Source organism: Athene cunicularia (genome assembly GCF_003259725.1).
Source record: "Athene cunicularia isolate RWA chromosome 5 unlocalized genomic scaffold, athCun1 chr5_part2, whole genome shotgun sequence".
NCBI classification, from domain to species: domain Eukaryota; kingdom Metazoa; phylum Chordata; class Aves; order Strigiformes; family Strigidae; genus Athene; species Athene cunicularia.
In genome coordinates, this window is record NW_020799102.1 from 2699449 (window position 1) to 2718872 (window position 19424).

The following is a 19424-nucleotide window of genomic DNA, read 5'->3' on the forward strand; positions in this document are numbered from 1 at the left end:
GGTACCTGGCGGCGGAGGGGCCGGGCTGGCTGCAGGTGGTGCTGCTGAGCCGGGAAGGCTGCGGCTCGCCAGGAAACCCTGACAGGAGCCGGAGCGGGGGCCCTGGGAAATACGAGCATTTATTCAATAGCAAGTGTGCAAAGCTCACCAATTGAGAGACGGAGGCAGCAGTAGCCAGGCTTAGGTATCCTACCCTCTCCGAATATAATTTTAGATTTAGATTCAGCTTAAATCCAAAGGGAAAACACTTTATAAGGTTGAAAGCTGCGTAGTTGCAACAGCCGGGGTTATGAGCTATCAAATGCAATTACATTAAAATAGATTATACTGTGTAAATTGAGCCATTTAGAAGGTGAGAACCAAAGAAACAGCTCTGATCCCCCTTCTTTCTAAATTGCAGTTTTAGTTCCTTGCAATTCTGAGGCACAAAAGTAGGTGAGACTGCTTTTGTATCTGCAAAGTGCTTTATTTCTGAGTGTAATTCTAACTGAGTGCAATCTAGGTTAAAAGCTGGACAACTGGGTAATTAGAGCTCACTTGCTGCTAAAGGACGATCAGCTGTACCATAGCTCATTTGTGTTCCCAGAGACTTGTTCTCCTCTCCCCTGAGCGGAGGCTGCTGGAGAAGAAGCATCTGTCCCCGGACTTTTCTTGATTGCGGAGATGATGGTGCTGGACAAGGAGGACGGTAGGTGGGCTGAGAATGTGTAAGCCTGTGCTTGGTGTCTTCTGTGTGCTGCTAACATAGAAATAAATAGTTTTGAAACAGATGCGCACTGTGCTTATCAGAGTGCTCTGCTTTCAGCTTCTGATGTTTTTCTCTTGTATTGGTAAAAGCATTTTTTTTTTTTTTTTTTTTTTAATCTCTTCTCTGGCATGATCGAACTAGTCGAGAAGGGTTTACCCCAGGCTCTGTTTGCTGAAGGACATAGCAGAAACACCTTGATTTGTGGATTTTTTTAATATCTATTTAGATTTATCTTTCTACAAGTTACTCTAATATATCCATTTTAACCTGTTTATTTTAACAGCTTTTATTGTAAATCTAATCTTGAGATGTTCTTTCCTTTCCATTGCATGTCATTTGGGTCTCTTTAATGTGCGCCTGTAATATCTATTTCTCACAGCTTTTCTTCATAGCTATAACCATAATGACAATAAGCTAATAAGCTGCTGTGGCAAGAAAGCATTGGCTTATTCTAAGAGTTTACTCCCTGCTCTAAATGGCAGAAGTGGAGGTTCATTTGGGAGGTAATTTAATTAATGAAGCTGAAGGAGAGCTTGACTTATTTTAGGACCTCACATATACTTATTTTTCTAAAGTTGACTAGTCCTTATCGAGGTTGACTAAGGAATACAAATTGGTGTAAAGTCTAATAGATAGTGTTAGTTGGTAGTTTGAACAACCTGATGCCGCCTTTAGCACGTTGCCTACCACGGTGTACAACTGAACTGCTCAGTCACCAGTAGTTTCTAGGACAAATGTGGTAAGTCTAATCACAACTTTTTAATGAGATTTTTCAAAGGATGCTTTGTGGCTTGGGTCTTTCCTCATAGCTTGTACACTGTAAGCAAAGAGTAAAACTGAGGCAGAGCAGAAGGCTTCTGTAGCCATCCAGGTGGACTCCCATCGATGGCGCTGCCTCTTGCCAGAGACTTCCACCTTGGCAGCACTTTGTGTATTGAAAGTGGGAGCTGTACCTTAACTTTTAAGGCACTATTGGTAGCTATTATCTCCTTGTTTCATTGCACCTTTATAAATGTATGAAGTGTGTTGTGTAATGGGTGTGTTGCTGGATTCTCTGATTTATTTTTTTTTTTTCAGAAATCTCTTTAAATGTAAAAAAAAAAAGTCATAGGCAGTTGTCATTCAGAAGTAGAAGAAATTACTGAATATTTACAAGATGGGAAACAGCTTTTCTCTGGGAGCCAAAGAGCTTGGAGAAATTGGAAGTTAGGCATTTTGGCAGCAACATTGACTTTACTTGAATATATGTATTGCTTTTTTAAAATATTTATGAGAGAAATAACTTGTAATTCAAAGTCTCTTGCTTTCCTGTGTCAGATTGGTGCTAATCATGTATTGTGAGTAGTACTGAAAGCTGCCCAGTGCTAATAAGTTCGAGTGATATGATTTTTGTTCCTCAACCCATATCTGTCTTCTGGTATTTTAAAACTGAACTAATACTGTACTGGATGATAATTGGGAAAGGAGGCTTGGCTATTGAAAATAATGGATGGATGCTTACTTACGACCAAAGGTCTTCTACTGAAGTTTCTCTTCTCCCTCTCCCTGCCTTGACTCCCAAAAAAGAGTGAGGGTGGAATATGACCCAGTATTTTTACATCTAGTATTTTGAGGTCTTTAATTCATTTTGATTTCTAAAATTATCAATCTGGTGTATTTGCGTGCGTAGAATCTGAATCTAGTTTCTGGAATGGGATGTGAGGTTTTGTTTCACTCTGATGTGAAGCACTTGGCACAATGAAAAAATGTGAATTGACTTTTCACAAAGATTTTACACCTTTAAAATATGAGACCAAATGGAAATGCATCATTATCAGTGCCCTCTTCTATGCAGATTTGATCAAATTTTGACTAAGAATTGACCAATGTGGGGTCAGTGCCCGTGTATAAATTGCCTTGCCCTTCTGAATATATCCTGTGCTAATGAAGTTGGCACCCTAAAACTGTGAAATATTCTTATTCAGGAGAAAAAAAAAAAAAAATCCCAGGCTTTATTTCTTGTTGGGTTCTCATAAGTTTCTCTGTTAACACAGTAGAACTTTTTTTTTTAAAAAAGTAGATGTGAAGCATCTGTTACACATCTTCTAGATCAGCTTTGCAGTTGACTGGACTGTGGATAAAAGACACGCTAAGTGGTTGAGTATTGCTTATGCTGGGAAAACAAATGAAGCTAACAGGGTTTCAAAGGCTTTGAAGCGGAGTCGCTCTCAGAGGTGTTCAGTTGTTTTCTTTGGCAATATAAGTTGAAGCAAGCTAGTTTACTTTATTAGAGGCATAAGGCTACTCTTGTAACCTTCCTCTGACTAAGATGAATTTGGCTGATTGACCTTATTTCTTTATGGACCACACGTGTTGTGCTGGGTCTGGGTTTTTTTTGTTCTTACCCCTCTTTAGGACTCATCTCTTTTAAAGGACAGAAGCGTTTTCCATATTTTGTTAAATCTTCCTTTTCAATTTGTGTTTCCCTATAGAACTGTGTTCTGCTATGATGGAGCAATGCAAATCAAGTAGAATAGCCCAAATTAATTCTTCACATTGGCGGCGGTACGATTGCCTGCATGGAATCAATAATGCATCATGGAGGGATCAAATTTTGGAGTATAATGTGTGAATAATGCTTGACACAAAACAAAAATTCAGTCATCATAATAGCAATTAGGAAAAAGCTGCAGCTTATCCCAGCTGTAATCTCTGTTAACAATGAAGCACAGCCTGGTAATCAGCATGTATGGTATGAAATACACTAATAGAAATCACGGCTCTTTGTTATGTGTGTGTGGGGTGAAAGTTTCCTTTTAGCTAACTTGTACTGTGTTAACTAGACATAGTATCCTTCAACCAAATTATTGAGTGTGTGTGCACTTGTAAAAACACTCATCAGCTGTGTGTTCGTCCCGATGTTTGCATAGACAGTAACACCCCAAATCACGGATCCTTTGTGTTTTCAAGCAGAACTCTGATTAAAAGGATTGCAAGAGTAGGCCAAGTAAATAATATACTGGAGCACTCCATTAAACATGTCCCCATATACAAACCTTGGGTTTTATTAAAAAAAAATATTCCATAATTTCTTTAGAAATGAAAAGAAAAATACAGATATTCAGCGGTTGTGTGCACTGGGATTGGAGAATGGGTCTTGGGTTGATGGGAGGTATTCAGGGCAATGAATATTAGGTAATTTGAAACTGGATTAGTAGCAGCAGTTGGGTTCCCTGTTGTGTAAGAACCCATCTTACCCTGCACAGAAGGAAAAAAAAAGCAACATTTGGAATTAGAAAAGCAGTGAAATTGATTGTATAATGGCGGTCACAGGAATGGTGCCACAGTGCCCTAGCCGGGACAGCAGAGCTGTGAGCTGACTTCACAGATGAGTATGCCAGCTCCCATCTGGGGGTGCCTATAGGTAGATGGATATGGAGAGATACCTACCTCCAGCAAGACAGGTCCTGACAGTCTGCTTCTGTTAAAAATCATTATATAGGCACAAAAATAAAGCATGTCCAGGTTGTACGCAAGCCTAATATGAAATAGTGCCATATAGGAAGAAGAGCTGTTCTACATGCTGCTGGTGACTTGTTCTCTTTTTAACATACCTTTCTCAGATATACCTATTGAAGAATCATACAAAGAGAGAGGAGGGAAAATGGCAGGGTGGCTTCTTCCTCACATGACATGGAATTGAATTTTTCTGTTGTCTAATATTCTTGGAGCTGCCTCTTCCCCCCCCCACACCCCGCCCCATGCCTTTCTACCTTGGACCTTCTCTGTGGTCCAACGCTGTCTGGTTTCCCATTTAAAAAGAAACACTCACATCTTCCCGGACATCAGCTTATTCAAAGAATGCTTGATTCAGGTCACCAAAGACCCTGTATTTACCTATTTATTGGATTTTGAGGGCTTGATCTTGACACACATAGTCACTGTAATTTCAGAGGCTTGGTCTGTCTTTAGTTCATGACACTGTCTCCTTTTGGACTCAGATGTACAGCAGTGGATTAATGTATTTATGAAGAAGAGGCAGAAGGTTGTAAAAGCATGAATAAGGCTAGAGCACACTTGGCAGCAGAATAAACCACGAGACTCTGTTTGACCAGAAATTACAAAAAAAAAAATAAAAAAAAAAAAAAAAAAAAATCTAAAACCCCAAATAATTTGGAATGTTTCTCCAGAGGCTGACCAAGTAAGGAGCTGGAGGTAGTCTTCCTAGAGGTGCCCTCCATTCCTGGAAATGGCAAATACAGAGGCATGAAAGTACTGCATGATAGGAAGTGCCTAAACCTTTTCAAGAATTGGAAGGTTCTGTGGTTGGAGCACTGATAACCTAGATGTCTATTTAGCGAAATCTCACCCTATGGGAAGAAAAGGAGTGAAAGGAGTTAGCAGGCCTAATAGGAGCGAACTACTTTGTAGAGGAGTGTTCCTACCAGGCAATCAAATAGTTCTTAGTGTTTGCTCAGACTGGGTAGGCATCTGTATAGGGGCTCATCATTCTTCGTTCCCAGATGCCGGTGAGATGTGATAGTTGTCTCATTGACATAAGTGTTAAAACAGTGTAGGAACATTTTTCAGCTTGGGTAATAGGGTAAAGGAAGAAGCTAGTTCTTGGAAATGAGTCTGCTCTAATTTTGGTTTAATACAGTAGAAAGGATGCTTGTTACTCTGGCAGTGGAACATAATTTGTCTTCTTTGGAGTTAGTGTTAAATTTTATTATCTTTAATAGATACAATGTGAACATGTCAGCCTGTTTGTCATAGCCATTCTGAAAATGCTGTCTTATGGTAGAATCTTCGGAAAAATTCCTTTTAAGAGCAGTGCATTATTAATAAAGTAATCCATTAGGTCTGGTGATAAAGGGTCACAGCAGAGTCTGAAATACGTTTCTTAAATGGTTAAGAAATTTATCATGGTTGGAGGATTAATTGATTTCATTTGGAGGCTTTCTTAAGGTTTTCAGGCTTTGTGTTTGGAGATGGTCTTACTCTCTTTGCAAATGTGCTTGCTGCTCAAAGTTTTGCTTCACTGTCATTAGCATGAACTATTACATTTCTGCTAAAGGCAAGCTGTTCTTTTAGCATTATGACTGATTACATCTGTGAGGAATCTTACTTAGGTAAAGAATATGAAAGTTTATGGCAAATAAGGTATTTTACTTGAAATCAATTCAAAATCAGAATAATGGTATCAAGCATTAAGTGTTGCGATGTAAGAATAAAAAAGGCACTGCAGATGCTGCTAAATGCTGAACTATAAAACTCTAATGGGTCTATATCTTTTTAAAATTGGACAGAACTGTCATCATTTAGAATACATAGACATTGTTTTAAACCGTATAGAAATCACTGCCCCCAACTTCAATAATGTGCGTAACTGTTGCCAGGGAATGATTTATTCAGTGAATGTAGCTCCTATTCACTGAAGACTTGGGGGTGGAGGGAAGGGCGATTTAAAATGAAAGTTGTTCACTATTAGATTAACATAATTAAACCTATAGATGGTCTGAGAACAATTCACTGCAGCTACTGTTTTTTAATTCTCAGTGTGTAAGTGTGTGTTTTGTCTGTCCTCCAACAGGATGACTCCCGAGCCCAAGTTTTCAAACACGATGTTGGGTGCTATCTGTGCAAACAGATGCTCAACTCTTCTTTCCAGTGAATGTTCTTGCAAACTAGTTTCTTCATACATTGCACATCAAAGCAGATAATGGATGCTGTTGTCCAAATTTAGAAGGTTTTTAAATTTCATTGAACATTTCTGAATTCTTTACGCCAGTGTTCAGAGTTCCTTGCATGCTAATCAAACTCTGAAAGGGTGATTTGGGCAGTGGAAATAATATTTGCCTTCTTTTTAAACTGTTGATTTCAACAGTCCTAGTTTTTCTTAAAGAAAAGGTGGAGGATTGTTGCATATTCATGACTGAACTGCAGAGAACTTGGACCAGAATTAAACAATTAACCCTCTCACCAATGTAAACATCCATTTGAGTGGAAGCCAGGGATGTTCCTACTTGGTTTATTATGGATCTGAGATATAGAAATGTATTCCAGAGGACTGTGTTTCTAATAAATAAAAAGGCATAATGAGAATGTAACTGGGAAGGAAGACAAAAGCAGCCATGCTTTAAATTGTTAATGATGGTGCCAGTGGCTGCAGCTTTACCACAGCTGTTTAAATTGATCAGCTAGTGAAAATGTTTTGTTTTGGCATTTTCCCTGCATGTGCAACTCTTTCGAAGGGACTTCTGGAAGCTTTTCAAAGGGGATTCATGATCTTTTTTTAAACCAGGCCTATAACACCAGAGTTTCCAGTATTTTGGAATCCAATATTTAAGGATGCAGTTCAGTTTTTCTTTTGTAAAGTTTTTGGCTGATGAGCCATTTTCTTCCCCTACTAGTCTTCTCTCTAACACACACCCCCCTCCAAAAATATTGCAAATTACTCGCTACCCATAGGAGATGAGGCAGTTCCTAGCTCTCCTTTTTTCTCCCATCTCCCCTATTTTCTCTAGTGCTACTGAGCTTAATCAGAAAAGCAGAAAGGTGCTATGTCAATTTGCTATGCATCTTTTGGTCAAGCATCCAGTGTGAAATTGTTCTGTAAAATGTACTTTTTCAGAGGGAACTTGCTACTAATTTGTTTCCTGGTTGGCTCTACCTTGCAGCTGATGTGAGTTAACCAATACCTCTTTAATGCTTGTATCGTTTCCTTCTGTTCCAGAGAGGTGCATATACATTTTGAAAGGATGCAATCACTTTGAGTCAAGTAGGTAGGGGAAGGTTGTGCTTTCTGTATATTGACAAGTGATGTACGGGTGGAGGACTGACTTGAGGTGGTGAGCCTTGGGGTGTTTTGCAGAACACCTCCAGCCTTGGTTTCCCACCTGAAAGAGCTCATGAGCAGGCCTACCTGGGACTTTGTGCGAAGCCTCTTCCCGTCACTCTTGATGGCAGGTGATTCGTGGATAGGCCATGCCTTAGATAATGTTGAGCAGCTTGGTTTCTGCCTAATGTACTTGCAGTACAGGGGTAGGTATTGAACATTATTCAGAATCCATTATATATTTATCTTTATACTCCTTTGTGGAAAATTATTTCTGTAAGTACCCTCTTATGGTTATGAAAGCCCAAACCAAGCATCAGTCTCAAACCCTTTGACCTGTCTGCACAGAATGGAGATCTGTTTTGAAAAGGACTCCTTTATATCTGTTTTTACTCCATGCCCTTCCATTCATTTGCCTATACAAAGCAATAAAGGGTAAAACTAAAGTAACATAAATTGGTCTGTCTTCCTGAATCCATGTCTCGCTAATGTACCCAGATTAACTCAACTGTAAATTGTCTCCTTTGGATGTCGTGTCTTGCTAAAAGTTTCCTATATGATTCATGATTTGGATTGCTTTTAACAGCTATTGGCTAAGCAATATGGTAAATGTACAAGGTGATGCAATTGGCATTAGTGAGAGGATGCACAGGAGCATGTAATGCAGTCAATACTACATTAACTACTGATGCCCAATTACAGAAACTGGAAGAGTGGCTTTTAGGAGCATTAGGACTTGCAGAAGAGCTGAGATCACCTGCCGCTCCTTGCCTAAAAGCTTCACCCTTTATGCGCTGGGATCAAAGCAAACATTTAGTTGCTATTTTGTCATGTATAACAACGAAGGTATTTTTCCCCCTTTTTTTTCCAAAAAGTGTCACACTGATGCTTTTAGCACATGTAAAATCCTATCTCCATATTTCAAGATTCTCCTTCCATCTCCTGGGGCAAGACTTTATTTGAATAACAACTCTTTAACCACCCCTGCATTTACTGTTTCTCTGAAGCTTACTACTTTAGCCATTTTTTCTTTTAAAGAAATACTAAGTGCAATTTAGAGTGTCCTATTTCAGTGTGTCAGACAGGGCTCCCCTTCTCTCCCCCCAGCTCCTTTCCTTTTCTAATCTGTATATGATTGTTTGTGACCTCAGCTGGCTTGAAGCCTCTAGAAAGAGTGTTTTAAAATACAACCAGATACCACATAAAACAGGATATTTGAGTCTGTGACCTCTCTGCAGTCCACGTTCAGATTAAGCACACATTGTTTCCACCATTGCTTTTAAAACCCATTTGCAGTAGACGGCAAAGGACCACATTACACTAAAAGACAGCGCATACTTTTAGATTGAGCTGAGTGTGATCACAGCTTCTAAATCCATTTTAAAAATAATGAGCAGTGTCACTGCTGCATGGCAAAGCTAGCAACCCACAAAGTTCCTCTGGACTTGGAGTGAGATGGGAAATTAAGCAGCTCTAAGAACACTGAAATATTTTAATATTAAAGACAGCTGGCAGGTGGCTTACTGCTCTTGTTGCAACATTTGTCTTTACTTCCAGCTATGATCCTTGGCATATCGCTGCTGCTTTTAATCCTCAAAGCATTTTGCCAGTATTAAGGAATTTGTACACCCCAAGTTCGCATTCCCTGGAACTAAGGCCTGGGTATCTGGGGGGATGTGCCTGACCCCCCTGAGACATGGGTGGGCTTCTGAGCAAGTTGCCCCAGTTTTGTTCAGCTCTGCTTTCTCTCTGCACACCCCTTGCTGCCCTGCCCGACAAGAGAGGAGGGTGGCGTGTGCTGGGCCTGGCTCCCACCTTGCCTGCTCCCCCAGGCTGGGTTTGGAGGTCAGAGCTCTGCACAAGAAAGGAGAAATAACTTCTGGATCTCCTGGGAAGGACGGAGCACTATTGAAACTGTTGCTAACCTTGACTGTTGTTGGGGCAGTTGTGTTGATCCTCTCAATAATCAATTTATTCTATTTTTTTCATATCCCTGAAGTTCAGCCCAAGTAATTGCAAATTGTTGAGGAAAAACCTCCACTAGCTTATCTGCCTAACATAATTATGAGCATCAGTCACATTTCCCTCTGATTCCTGACATGATGATAAGTGTCATTCGTGTTCCCCTCTGCTGTTTCATGCATGTGACAGAAAAATGTGGTAAGACTATGCTGTGAAACATCCTGACGGTCTACAGGTGCTTTCTTAGCGACCCTTTTTTGGTAGATGGTGCCTTAACTTCTTAGCCAGCTGGTGTGTTGGTTCTCCATGCGATTGCTCCAAGGTGCCATGGAGCCCTGCCCACCTCTAGTGACTCTCTCAGTATTCAGCTGGGCCAGGGGTGTTTGCTGTGGCCGGAGGAAGGAGGGACTGGAAGGCCGGGGCAGAGGAGGAGCGCTGTTATTTTTAACAGGACTGTTGCTTTCAGTTCCTGATCGATGCTCTTTTGAACATCCGGGGGGAGGGAGCAAGCAGAAGGTAACCTGCTGGTTTTCTCCTTGCACTAATGTGTTTAAAAGGTGGCACCAGCAGTGGAGGCGTGGGGGAACTTGACTGAGCTCTGCCTTTAGGGTGGCTTCAACACAGACAAGTATCCCGTGCTTGATGCACTTTCCAAGCTGTACAAACAATGCTTTAAATGTCTGAAGTACCCAGCAGGGCAAGTCAAAACGTCCTTGAAGCAACTTTGTATTTAGACAGTGTTTTCTCCTTTCCTTTGATCAGGAGGGAACAGATGTGTCTCTTCTGTGTGTGTTTGCACACACCCCCTGATGCACACCCATTCCCTGTCCTTGTGCAGGGGCTGCAGTATTTAGGGTAGGCTGTTATTCCTTTTTGTTCTTATTACTGTTTTGTTTTTTTTTCCAGGGAATCTAAGTTGGAATTTAGAGAGGTCAGACTAAACAAGGTTTTAACTTACTCTCACTCATTCCCTTATCTCTCTTTAATTTGGATAGAGAAAAAAAAATATAATAAGGCTCCCTTTAAAAAAATGTATGCGTATGTATAATCGATTCATTGACTAGTCTTTTTGGGGGTTTTTAAGCATTCAGTCTAAGTGGGCTGCTCAGTGAAATTTGTACATTCATAAAATAGCTGATTGAAAAGCAATATTTCAGATAAATACAAGCCAGCGATCTATCAGCAGTTGTAATAAAAGCTGGGCTTCAGGCTGTGATTTTATTTTGAAATAATAAGAATTGCTTTATTCTTTTTACTTGAGTTACCATGGTAATTCTGTCGTGTAGCAGTGTTATATTGATTTAGAAAGTGGACAGTAATATTTCTTTTGTGTTATTCTGTTTCTAGGGGTTGATTTCTAATTTCCACTTGGAGATTACTTTTATAAATTTCTTAAGTCCTTCCACTTTTTTCTCTAGCAGTGTAATTTTCCTCTCACACATTGCTATTTTCTGAGCTTATTGGTTTGCTCTTATTTTAAATTAAACTTGCTGGTTTCAAATATTGAAATGACATCTTTGTCTGTGTCTGTATTTTGGTTTAGCAAAATATTACAGTCTGCTGTTTTATGCTTAATAATTTAAAGGAAGCTTTATGTCTGCCATCAGTGGTTGTTGGTTACTTATGACTAAACCAACACAGAGCTTAAACCTCTGATATTTTAATACTGTGTAATGGTGATTCCACCCTGAACACTTTCTTTTTTTAAAATTTGCCTTGTGTGTGTATATGCCAAAGACAATGACAATTAAATTCTGAAGAGATAAAGAGCAGGTTTTGGGTGGAGCTGGCTCTTGGCCACTTTGGGTCTCTGTCACATTTGAGAGAACCATTGGTTTTGTCCATCACGCAGGTACCATTCCTGGTTGCCCATCTTCCTCATGCATGAAAGAAGCTTCAAATTTCCTGAAAACAAAACTTCAACTTGCAGAAGTGTGTGTGCATACCCAGTGGCTGACAAAAGATAACGAATTGCTTTAGCTCTGTACAGGATTGTTATACCTTAGGTATAGAGCACTGCTCTTAGATCGCTGCAGCTTTAAGAAGTGACAGCTTAAACAGGATGCGACAGTTTCTTGTGGCATCTCTTTCTTTTTTTGTGTGAATGAGAAATAATGCTTGTATTCCAAACCTGGGAGATGAGGGAAATGAACCTCAAGCATCGCTGTTTTCAGAAGTGGTATTTTAGATCCTGAAACCAAAGCCATGAATTCTGCTTTCAAACAGAGGTCAATCAGCTTGCCTTTTAGTATAGAGGGTGGGAAAGCTACTTAGTGAGGACTAAGTACAAATTTCCTGATCTCATGAAAATGCCACTGAAAGGTTTTGCGGTGCAGATAACTGATAGGAGGGGGACTGAAGTCATGTTCTGTTGCCCTTTGGTTTCATTCCTGTGTGAAGCTTCCATCAGTAAGGAGTCCAGGAGTCCCAGATGATCTCTGCTGGAATTGCTGGACCAGCTACAAGCAGGAGTTACCATCAGCTGGAAATAACAGAAGAGGGGAAGAGTGGCATGGACATGTAGTGGACCTCAGAAGGACTGAGATATGAGGTAGCTGGGAAGAGGCAGATGCAGTTCTGGAATAGATGAAACAAAAAACTGCTAATAATGATTACTCTTAAGAATGCTGGAGAGACAAGGTCTATCAGTGCCCATTGTGGGTAAACCACGGATCACTCACTCTCAGAGACAGTAAATCCATGTGGAAATAGGAGCAAAGAGGATACTCATGAAGACAGAGGGGTCTGTGCTTCAACTTGTCTACCTTTGCAAAATGAAGGCTGACTGCTCTGCCCTGTATGAGGACGCTGGGAGGGAAACCACCAGAAAGGAAGGAACGCTGACTTTATACCCCAAAAGATTTTATTGTCATTAGAACAAGTAGTTGGAAATTACTAAGAATATTTCTAGGCTAGCAACTTGAAAGCTTCTAGGCTTCAGAAGAGTTGGCGTCTAGATCAACCCCAGAGAACGAACAGTGGAGGCATGAAGCTGAATTGTTTGGGTTAGAGAAAGAGATGGTATGATAGCCTCCGGCTGCAGGGGGTGGCACTCACTAGTCCTCCTCGGTCGTCAGTCCGTGCTGAGGCATTTATGTCACAGTGTATGGAGCCCTGTCAGTGTTTCCATATAAAACCTATATTTTCATGAACATTCATTTATGGTGAAAGTCTGCACATAAGATCCTGCCTGAGGATACCTTTTTCTTTCCTATTAAAATTTTATAAACCCGTCACTTGGCTGGGATTTTTAGTTCTCTGTGAAAGTAAAATAGAAGGGGGGCCCTGATGGGGAAGCACAGAGGGTATAGTGTCATTTTCTTCCTCAATGCTTCCTTTTTTTTTTTAAAAAAAAAAAAAAAAGCACCAGCTACAAGCTTACAGGTGAACTCCTAGATGGGAATGGCAAAAGCCATGTCTGCAGGTTCTGAACTTCTTTTCAGTGATCTGATTTGGTTTGATCTGAGTGTGAAAATGCATAAGCAGCTGCTGTTCCCAGAAATCTCCCCTACCTCTTCTGCATGTGTGTTAAGAGTGCAGGTGTTGCCTGTGCTTTTTGGCTTGAGAGCAGTGATGCACAAACTTTAAAACCTTTAAATAGGTCTTGACCTGTGAGGCTGTAATGGCCCTTGGAGCCTTTATGGCCCATCAGGTGATGTCTGTTACACATTACTCTGTAATAGCTCCAGAATAAATAATTTTTTTTGAAGTCAGTAATTATATCTCTCCACAATGGAGTGCAATGGCTCCGCATGCTAAAATGCAGTTTTAAAGTAATGCAACAAGAGACTGTTTAATGTCTCCAACAGTCTCAGCACTGAGCATAAGTCCTCTGCTTTCTTTCTACAGCATTTTCTTTCTACAGCATTTTCTTTCTCATTGCTTACTCATATTACAGAATATCCATGCTACCAGGAGCTGATAACTCACCCCACATTCTCTGTGGTGTGTCAAACAAGTATTTGATACTATGGGTCTCCTCAAAATAGTGCTTTGGTCTTTCCCCATCACACCTGCTTTTCAGGAGGAGCTTCAGCTGATAATTTGCCCTCATCTTAGTAGGGCTCTGTGCTCAAGAGAGCAATCTTGCCCTGGCAGGAGAAAGGACTAGATGATTTAATAGATTTTTCCTTTATAAGCATTTCTCTCTATATCTGATCTTTTCATGGGATAAAGTGCTGCCTGCATCCTAAGTTGGGATTTGGGTTTGCTACCCCCTACCTAAAATGTATTTTCTTTCCCTATGGTTCATTCAATTATAACTCTAGGATATATCTTCTGGGACTGAGTAATTGGCTAGGTCAGAAGTAATCTTTATTTTCACTAGAGAGATGTTTACAAACTGATGCTGTAGTATCTCTTTAAAACCCACTGAGAATCTGATTAAAGGCCTGAGGATCTTCTGCAAAGATTGCCTGCTCCCAGTTGACTTGAAAGGGTCAGCATGCTGTCACAGTTTCAACGACTAAGAATTAACTTAAGGCTGATTCAAATGCTACTCTCTGTGTATAGCATTGATTGGACTGCTTTCAGATGGCAAGAGGTAACTTTATACTGTAGCATGTGTGAACTCCATTTAGTTAAATAGGAAAGCTGAATGAATATGGTTGCTTGTGGCACAAGAGCTCAAAGGTGAACGCATTCTACCCCTTCTGCCCTGAATTAAATACTTTGGGGAGAGTGGGAGAGAAACATAATTCTCGTGGTAACATACTTGGGATACTGACTGCTGCAGCTGTTCTTCGCCAAGTGCAGCGCCTAAGTTTAGCGTAATTTCTAGTTCTCTTCCCCTACGCATGGCCCACCCAGTAGGCTTGACCTTAATGAGATGGGATTGCTTGTAGTGGCAACAGCAGCAGTGTTCTTTCAAATGGGAAAAAAACCCAAACCCAATAAAATGAGTTTGGTGCAGCATTATTGATGCCTCTTTTTTCAGGAACTGGTAGTAGCCCTAAGATTTTTAAGCTGGTTCCATGTGAGCATCAATGCTAAAAGTGCATTAATGGGGGAAACAGCTGGTGTTGACCCACACAAAGCTGTGGGGTTTGTGGTGCCATACTTCCAGTTTCCAGCCTTAGCTTTTAAAAAGGGCTTTTAAAAAGGCCCTGCTGAATGCAGCCACCTGACATAATGACGTGCTCTGTGGGAAGCAAGGCCAGGCTGCAGACTGGGGTATTCTAGTGCTGTTGGTGCGTGCACCAAAGCAGGCAGCGCTGCTGCTCCTGCTGCAGCTGAGCCCCTCATGTGGAAGTTCTGCTGAGCATCTTGTGGAAAGAAAATGAGCTGTGCCGAGGTGTGCTCCTGAGGACCTGCTTCTGCCTGCCAGCCTCTCCGCCAAGGCAGTGGTTGCCTCGAGCTGATGAAGCTCCACCAGCATTAAACCTTCAGCCAGGATGCAGGGGCCAGCTGGTGTCAGTCAGTGAGCACCTTGCTGCTTCAAAGAAAAGGTGGGGATTCCAGGTTTCTTGCCTCCTGTAATGTCTGGTAAGCTAAAGGCCGTTCTGGTAACAGCACCTAGGCCCTTCTTGGGGTTTCACAGATGCATTAGTACTGTCCACGAGTGAACGATCTCAAGGATTTGGTGCATCTGTGTTAAAGGATTCAAGGTTTCCTTGGGTAATTTCTGGAAGATTCTTCCTGGTGTTGTCTTGGAGTGAGTGTGACACAGCTGTAGGCCAAGATCTTAGGCTAACATAAAGCCTTGGTGTGTTTTTTTTGCTTTTTCTTGCCTTTTTTGTCTTGCAACTGTTGTAATAAGTCCAGGAGGAGGAGATGCTGGAAATGCTGACAGATTCTGAGTTAGAGCAACCAGAGAGGCCATGCTGCAGTAATGTACTGCTCAGCTTTAATTGTGCTCAGTGCAATTTCTGTGTTCCCCATGGGCAGCTACTGTGCAGTGCTGCTGTGTGGTGGCCACGCTTGCATTCAGAGTTGTAATTTGCCAGTGGTCACTCTCAGAAGAAAAATATGCCCTGATGGGATCCTGAGTGAGCTGAGAGCCAAGGTAGAGGAAAAGAGAATGATTTTGGCATCTCCTGTAGGTGACCAACCATGAAGTCAGACACTTTTCTATCTGCAAGTTTTGAAAAATGACACCAGAGACTGACAGTCTCGTACCTCCTGCCCCCACCTCCCCTCCCAGGCTGAAGGAGCCGCTGCCTCATGGTCACTGTAGTTTAGCTGTGGCATTTTTCACTGTACACAACTGGATCCATTTTATGTACAGTAAGCAAAGCTGGGATTGCCTCTTGGGACAAACATTTTGACCCCCTTTTGCCTTTATAAACTTTATATCAAATTAAACAGTGCATAGGGAGCTGTGGACATGTGGACAGCAGCCCCCTTGATGCTACACCTGATGCTACACAATGGATACTCAGTGTTTACTTTTGCATCCTGCCTTCTTTTTGCTCAGGATGATTGGCTCCTTCCTCAAACACATGGAGCTTGCTCAGTGATAAGTCTCAAATCACATCTTGTTTGCCACCCCCCTACTATCCCAAAGAACTAGATAAAAATTTGAACTCAACAAAACCCATGCCAAATCCTGATCTGTACTTAGGGTTACTCAGTGTGTGGCTTTCTCATTTATCTTGTAAGCTTACAGCACTGACTCTCCAAAGAACACTCCTTGGTGATGCTTAATCAAAGAAAATAAATATTTCTTGGTCTTGGCTTAAGTTTCCATAGATCTACAGAGCAAGCCAGTTGTGAAGATTATTATGCTGGTTCCTGCTACAAGAATCATGTGAGTTGTTACTACAGCACCAGCTGTGAACAGTGTGACAAGTCTCATTTTGTTTCAGTTAAATGAATACTCTTCAAATGGTATTAACCTAGTTAAAATTGTGCTTATCAAAGCAGGATCTGTAAAGCAAGCCAGGTAAGTGCATATTACTGTTTGAAGTTGTATGAGAATCCAGAAGGACTAGTTGATTTTGAACTCTCCTCATGCTGCATATCATGATCAAGAGCTTGAGGCAACTTTAACATCTGAATGAGTCCATCATTAAAGGAGTAGTGTTGATAGCAGGACTGTGTTTACTCAGCGTTTCCCTGCAAGCTCTCAGATCGCTCCTTCCACTTAAGTGTTTACCCTTGAGTTTAGCAGAGATGCCTACCCAGTCAAGGAAAGGTCTTACACATCCTGTGGATGCTGCATGACAGTATTTCCATGAAATAAATGCTGAAGATGCTTTTTATGTCCTGGAAGAAATAACTAAGACATCGTGTAGGAAAAAAAACCCACAACAGGACTTGACCCTGCTTGTGTTTATATTTGTTTGGCACTATGCTATGTGAGGTAGTGTACGCATACAGAATATCAAGAAACAATCTCCAAGTTAGAATGTTTGAATTAAGCATCCCAAAAAACGTTGAGGAGGGCAATGACAGTAAAGTGACTTTCTCAAAATTTTGGTATTTTGGTCTGTGGTGGGATGAAATTTGGTCTCCAGATTTCGGGTTTGAACACTATATGCTGAATTGCAAAAACCCACGTAAGTTCATGTGATTCATGCTTGAGTACCATACCCAAGGGCATATCAGCATGGGTGCTGGCTGTCAGTCTGTTTCCAGTTTACTTTGAGAGTAAGGCTTTGTGTTTTACTGTGTCAAATGCTAATCTGGCTAAGGCTTTCTGTATCACTTACACAATTTAATATGTCAACCTCACCTTCCCCCCCTTGCTGGATTTACTCTACTGTATCATATGTATTATGGCAAAGTGTTTTCCCCTAAAATAGAGATAAACAATTTGGGAACAATGCACAAAGCAAATAAAATACACGGTCTACTGGAAGATTGCTTGACAGTGATGTTTTAAAAATATTAGCAAGGAGATATGCAATAAATTACTTAAGTATCTTCAGAAATGTTAAAGGAAACTGGGTCTTTGTGTAGGCGAGGAGATAAGTGTACTTGCCTAGTAGGGGAAGAGGAGGAGAAGGGCATGTATGGGTTGGAAGCAGGAAATACTAGGGTGTTTTGTGAGTTTTGGGTATTACTGGCTCTAAGTCAGAAGAACTGATACAGAGGTAAACAGAAGTTGTGTGGAACCTGCCATTTTTAAAATGTACACAGAAAAATATTCCTAACTCGTGTTAAGGGTTTCTCATCATTTAGTCTTTATTTTACATGATGACTGATCAACTAGTATTTAGTCCTCTCCTGGGTGGCAGGTGTAGCAGTCCTCCTCTTTGTGCCACAGTCCTGTGCAGAAGGCTCAGAAGGGCAGTTTCATGGCTGGATCTGATGCGGGGTGTTTGCAAGCACTCGGTGCCCTCAGCCCTTGGTGGCCGTCCTGCAGGACGTGCTGCGCATGATGCTGATGGTGCGTGCTGGCACGAAGCTGGGAGCCAGGAGCCCCTGCTGTAGCCCACAGGCGGCTGGAGAACCACCATGGGCAGCCCCTGCCAGTTACACCCTGACTCGCCTTACCTCACCTGAGGTGCTTGGCATGGAGGCCGTGTCTTGCTCCTGCTTGAGAGTACATGGCTGAAGCGCCCGGTTTGATGTGTGGAATGAAGAGAGGAAGAGCAGAGACCGTGGCAGAGCCCTCCTCCTGGTTGCCCCTATGCCGGCTGTGGTGCAAACCCACTGCCTCTTCTTCACCTGGAGCTGCAACCATTTGCCTTCTGCATTATACCTCCATCTTCCTGACTTCTTTCAGACATCCATGTGGCTCTGTACTCATCCTGCCTCTTCAAAAGATGGAAATCTTCATTTCTCCCTCCATTTTTCGAAGAACTGAGATTCTTGAGTCCTTGGATCATTTGACTTGCCCTCTGCTATGCTGCCTTTGCAGTGTTCCTTTTATATAATCACCGCTGCTCGCAGTATTCTGTAATACAGCCCCACTCCCCTCTCTAATAGACTGCTATGATGTCCATGACTTACATCCCTGAATTTTCATTACTGCTACAAAGACTTTTAGGCACTTTAAAAAGGAACAGATGGATTCTTCCCTATTTTGGAAGAGATCATTCGTGCCTGTCCACCTTCTCAAGTTCACCTATTTTCATTACTTTAACTTAAAATGATTTGTGGAGCCTTCTGAGCTCTCAAAATTAAACTGGAGCCTGAATAAGATTTGAACCTAGATTTTCCTCATCTAACCTAAAGTAGATGATAGCTTCAAGGGAGGACCTAGAGAATAGTTCATTTTGGTTATAGTTCAAAACAGTAGTCAGGCTGTTCTTTCCTACTGTGCTCTTTCAGAGTTGCTCCAAGGAAGCTCACAAAGAGCCCTTCTGAGATTGAAGTGGGAACAAAGTGCTAATTGTTAAATTATCTTTTGTCCACCAAAACCTAAGGAAAATCATCTGAAGGATGTTAGTTGCATACAGAGTATTTCTGTCTCCATCCAGTGTTGAGTAGTCTGTTTTAGAAAACCTTTATGTTTTGTCCTTTGCAGTTCTCAACAGGTTTTTGCACTCAAACAATATGGATTCTAGCAGGTGGCATTTTTGGCAAATGCCCTCTTGTCAATACCAGGATGTTCAGAAGTTGGCCTTTCTCATCATTTTCAGAACTATTAAGATGGGAGGTGAAGGGCAAATGTACTACTAATAGGGTGAAGATGCACTAAGATCTTAGACCAGAAGAAAACCCAAATACTGGTTTCCAAAGAATTGAGTTACTGGTGAAGAGCCTGGTCTAATAGCTGGGTATAGTAACTATCAGCACTTCTCTCTAGAAACAAACGGCGCAAACTTACAAGAGGGGGTCTTCTGCTGTGGCAGAGGTTAATTATATGAGTGGTTCTGCAACTTGCAGGCTTTTTCTTCTGTGCTCTGCTCACATTTGCCTTTACATTTGCCTTTCTGATGTGAACTGCAGTAACATGCGCAATTTATGTGTCTCTGTCTGATTTTGGTTAATTGTAGTAGTAATTAC

At 41.3% G+C, this 19424-nt stretch overlaps 1 protein-coding gene across 12 annotated transcripts in view; it reads left to right on the forward strand.

Annotated features, from left to right (window-relative positions):
* Window positions 1-19424, forward strand: part of LMO1 (LIM domain only 1) — a 280622-nt gene that overhangs the window by 223194 nt on the left and 38004 nt on the right. For 2 of the 12 annotated variants that reach the window (XM_026850401.1, XM_026850400.1), the window contains exon 1: window positions 759-830. The exons of 7 other annotated variants lie outside the window; for them this stretch is intronic. In XM_026850401.1, the coding sequence (XP_026706202.1) occupies window positions 770-830 (61 nt within the window). In that variant the 5' untranslated portion in view covers window positions 759-769. Of the gene's footprint in view, window positions 1-96; window positions 689-758; window positions 831-19424 lie in introns of those variants that run through there. 3 more of the 12 variants (XM_026850408.1, XM_026850409.1, XM_026850407.1) reach the window with 3 other exon arrangements.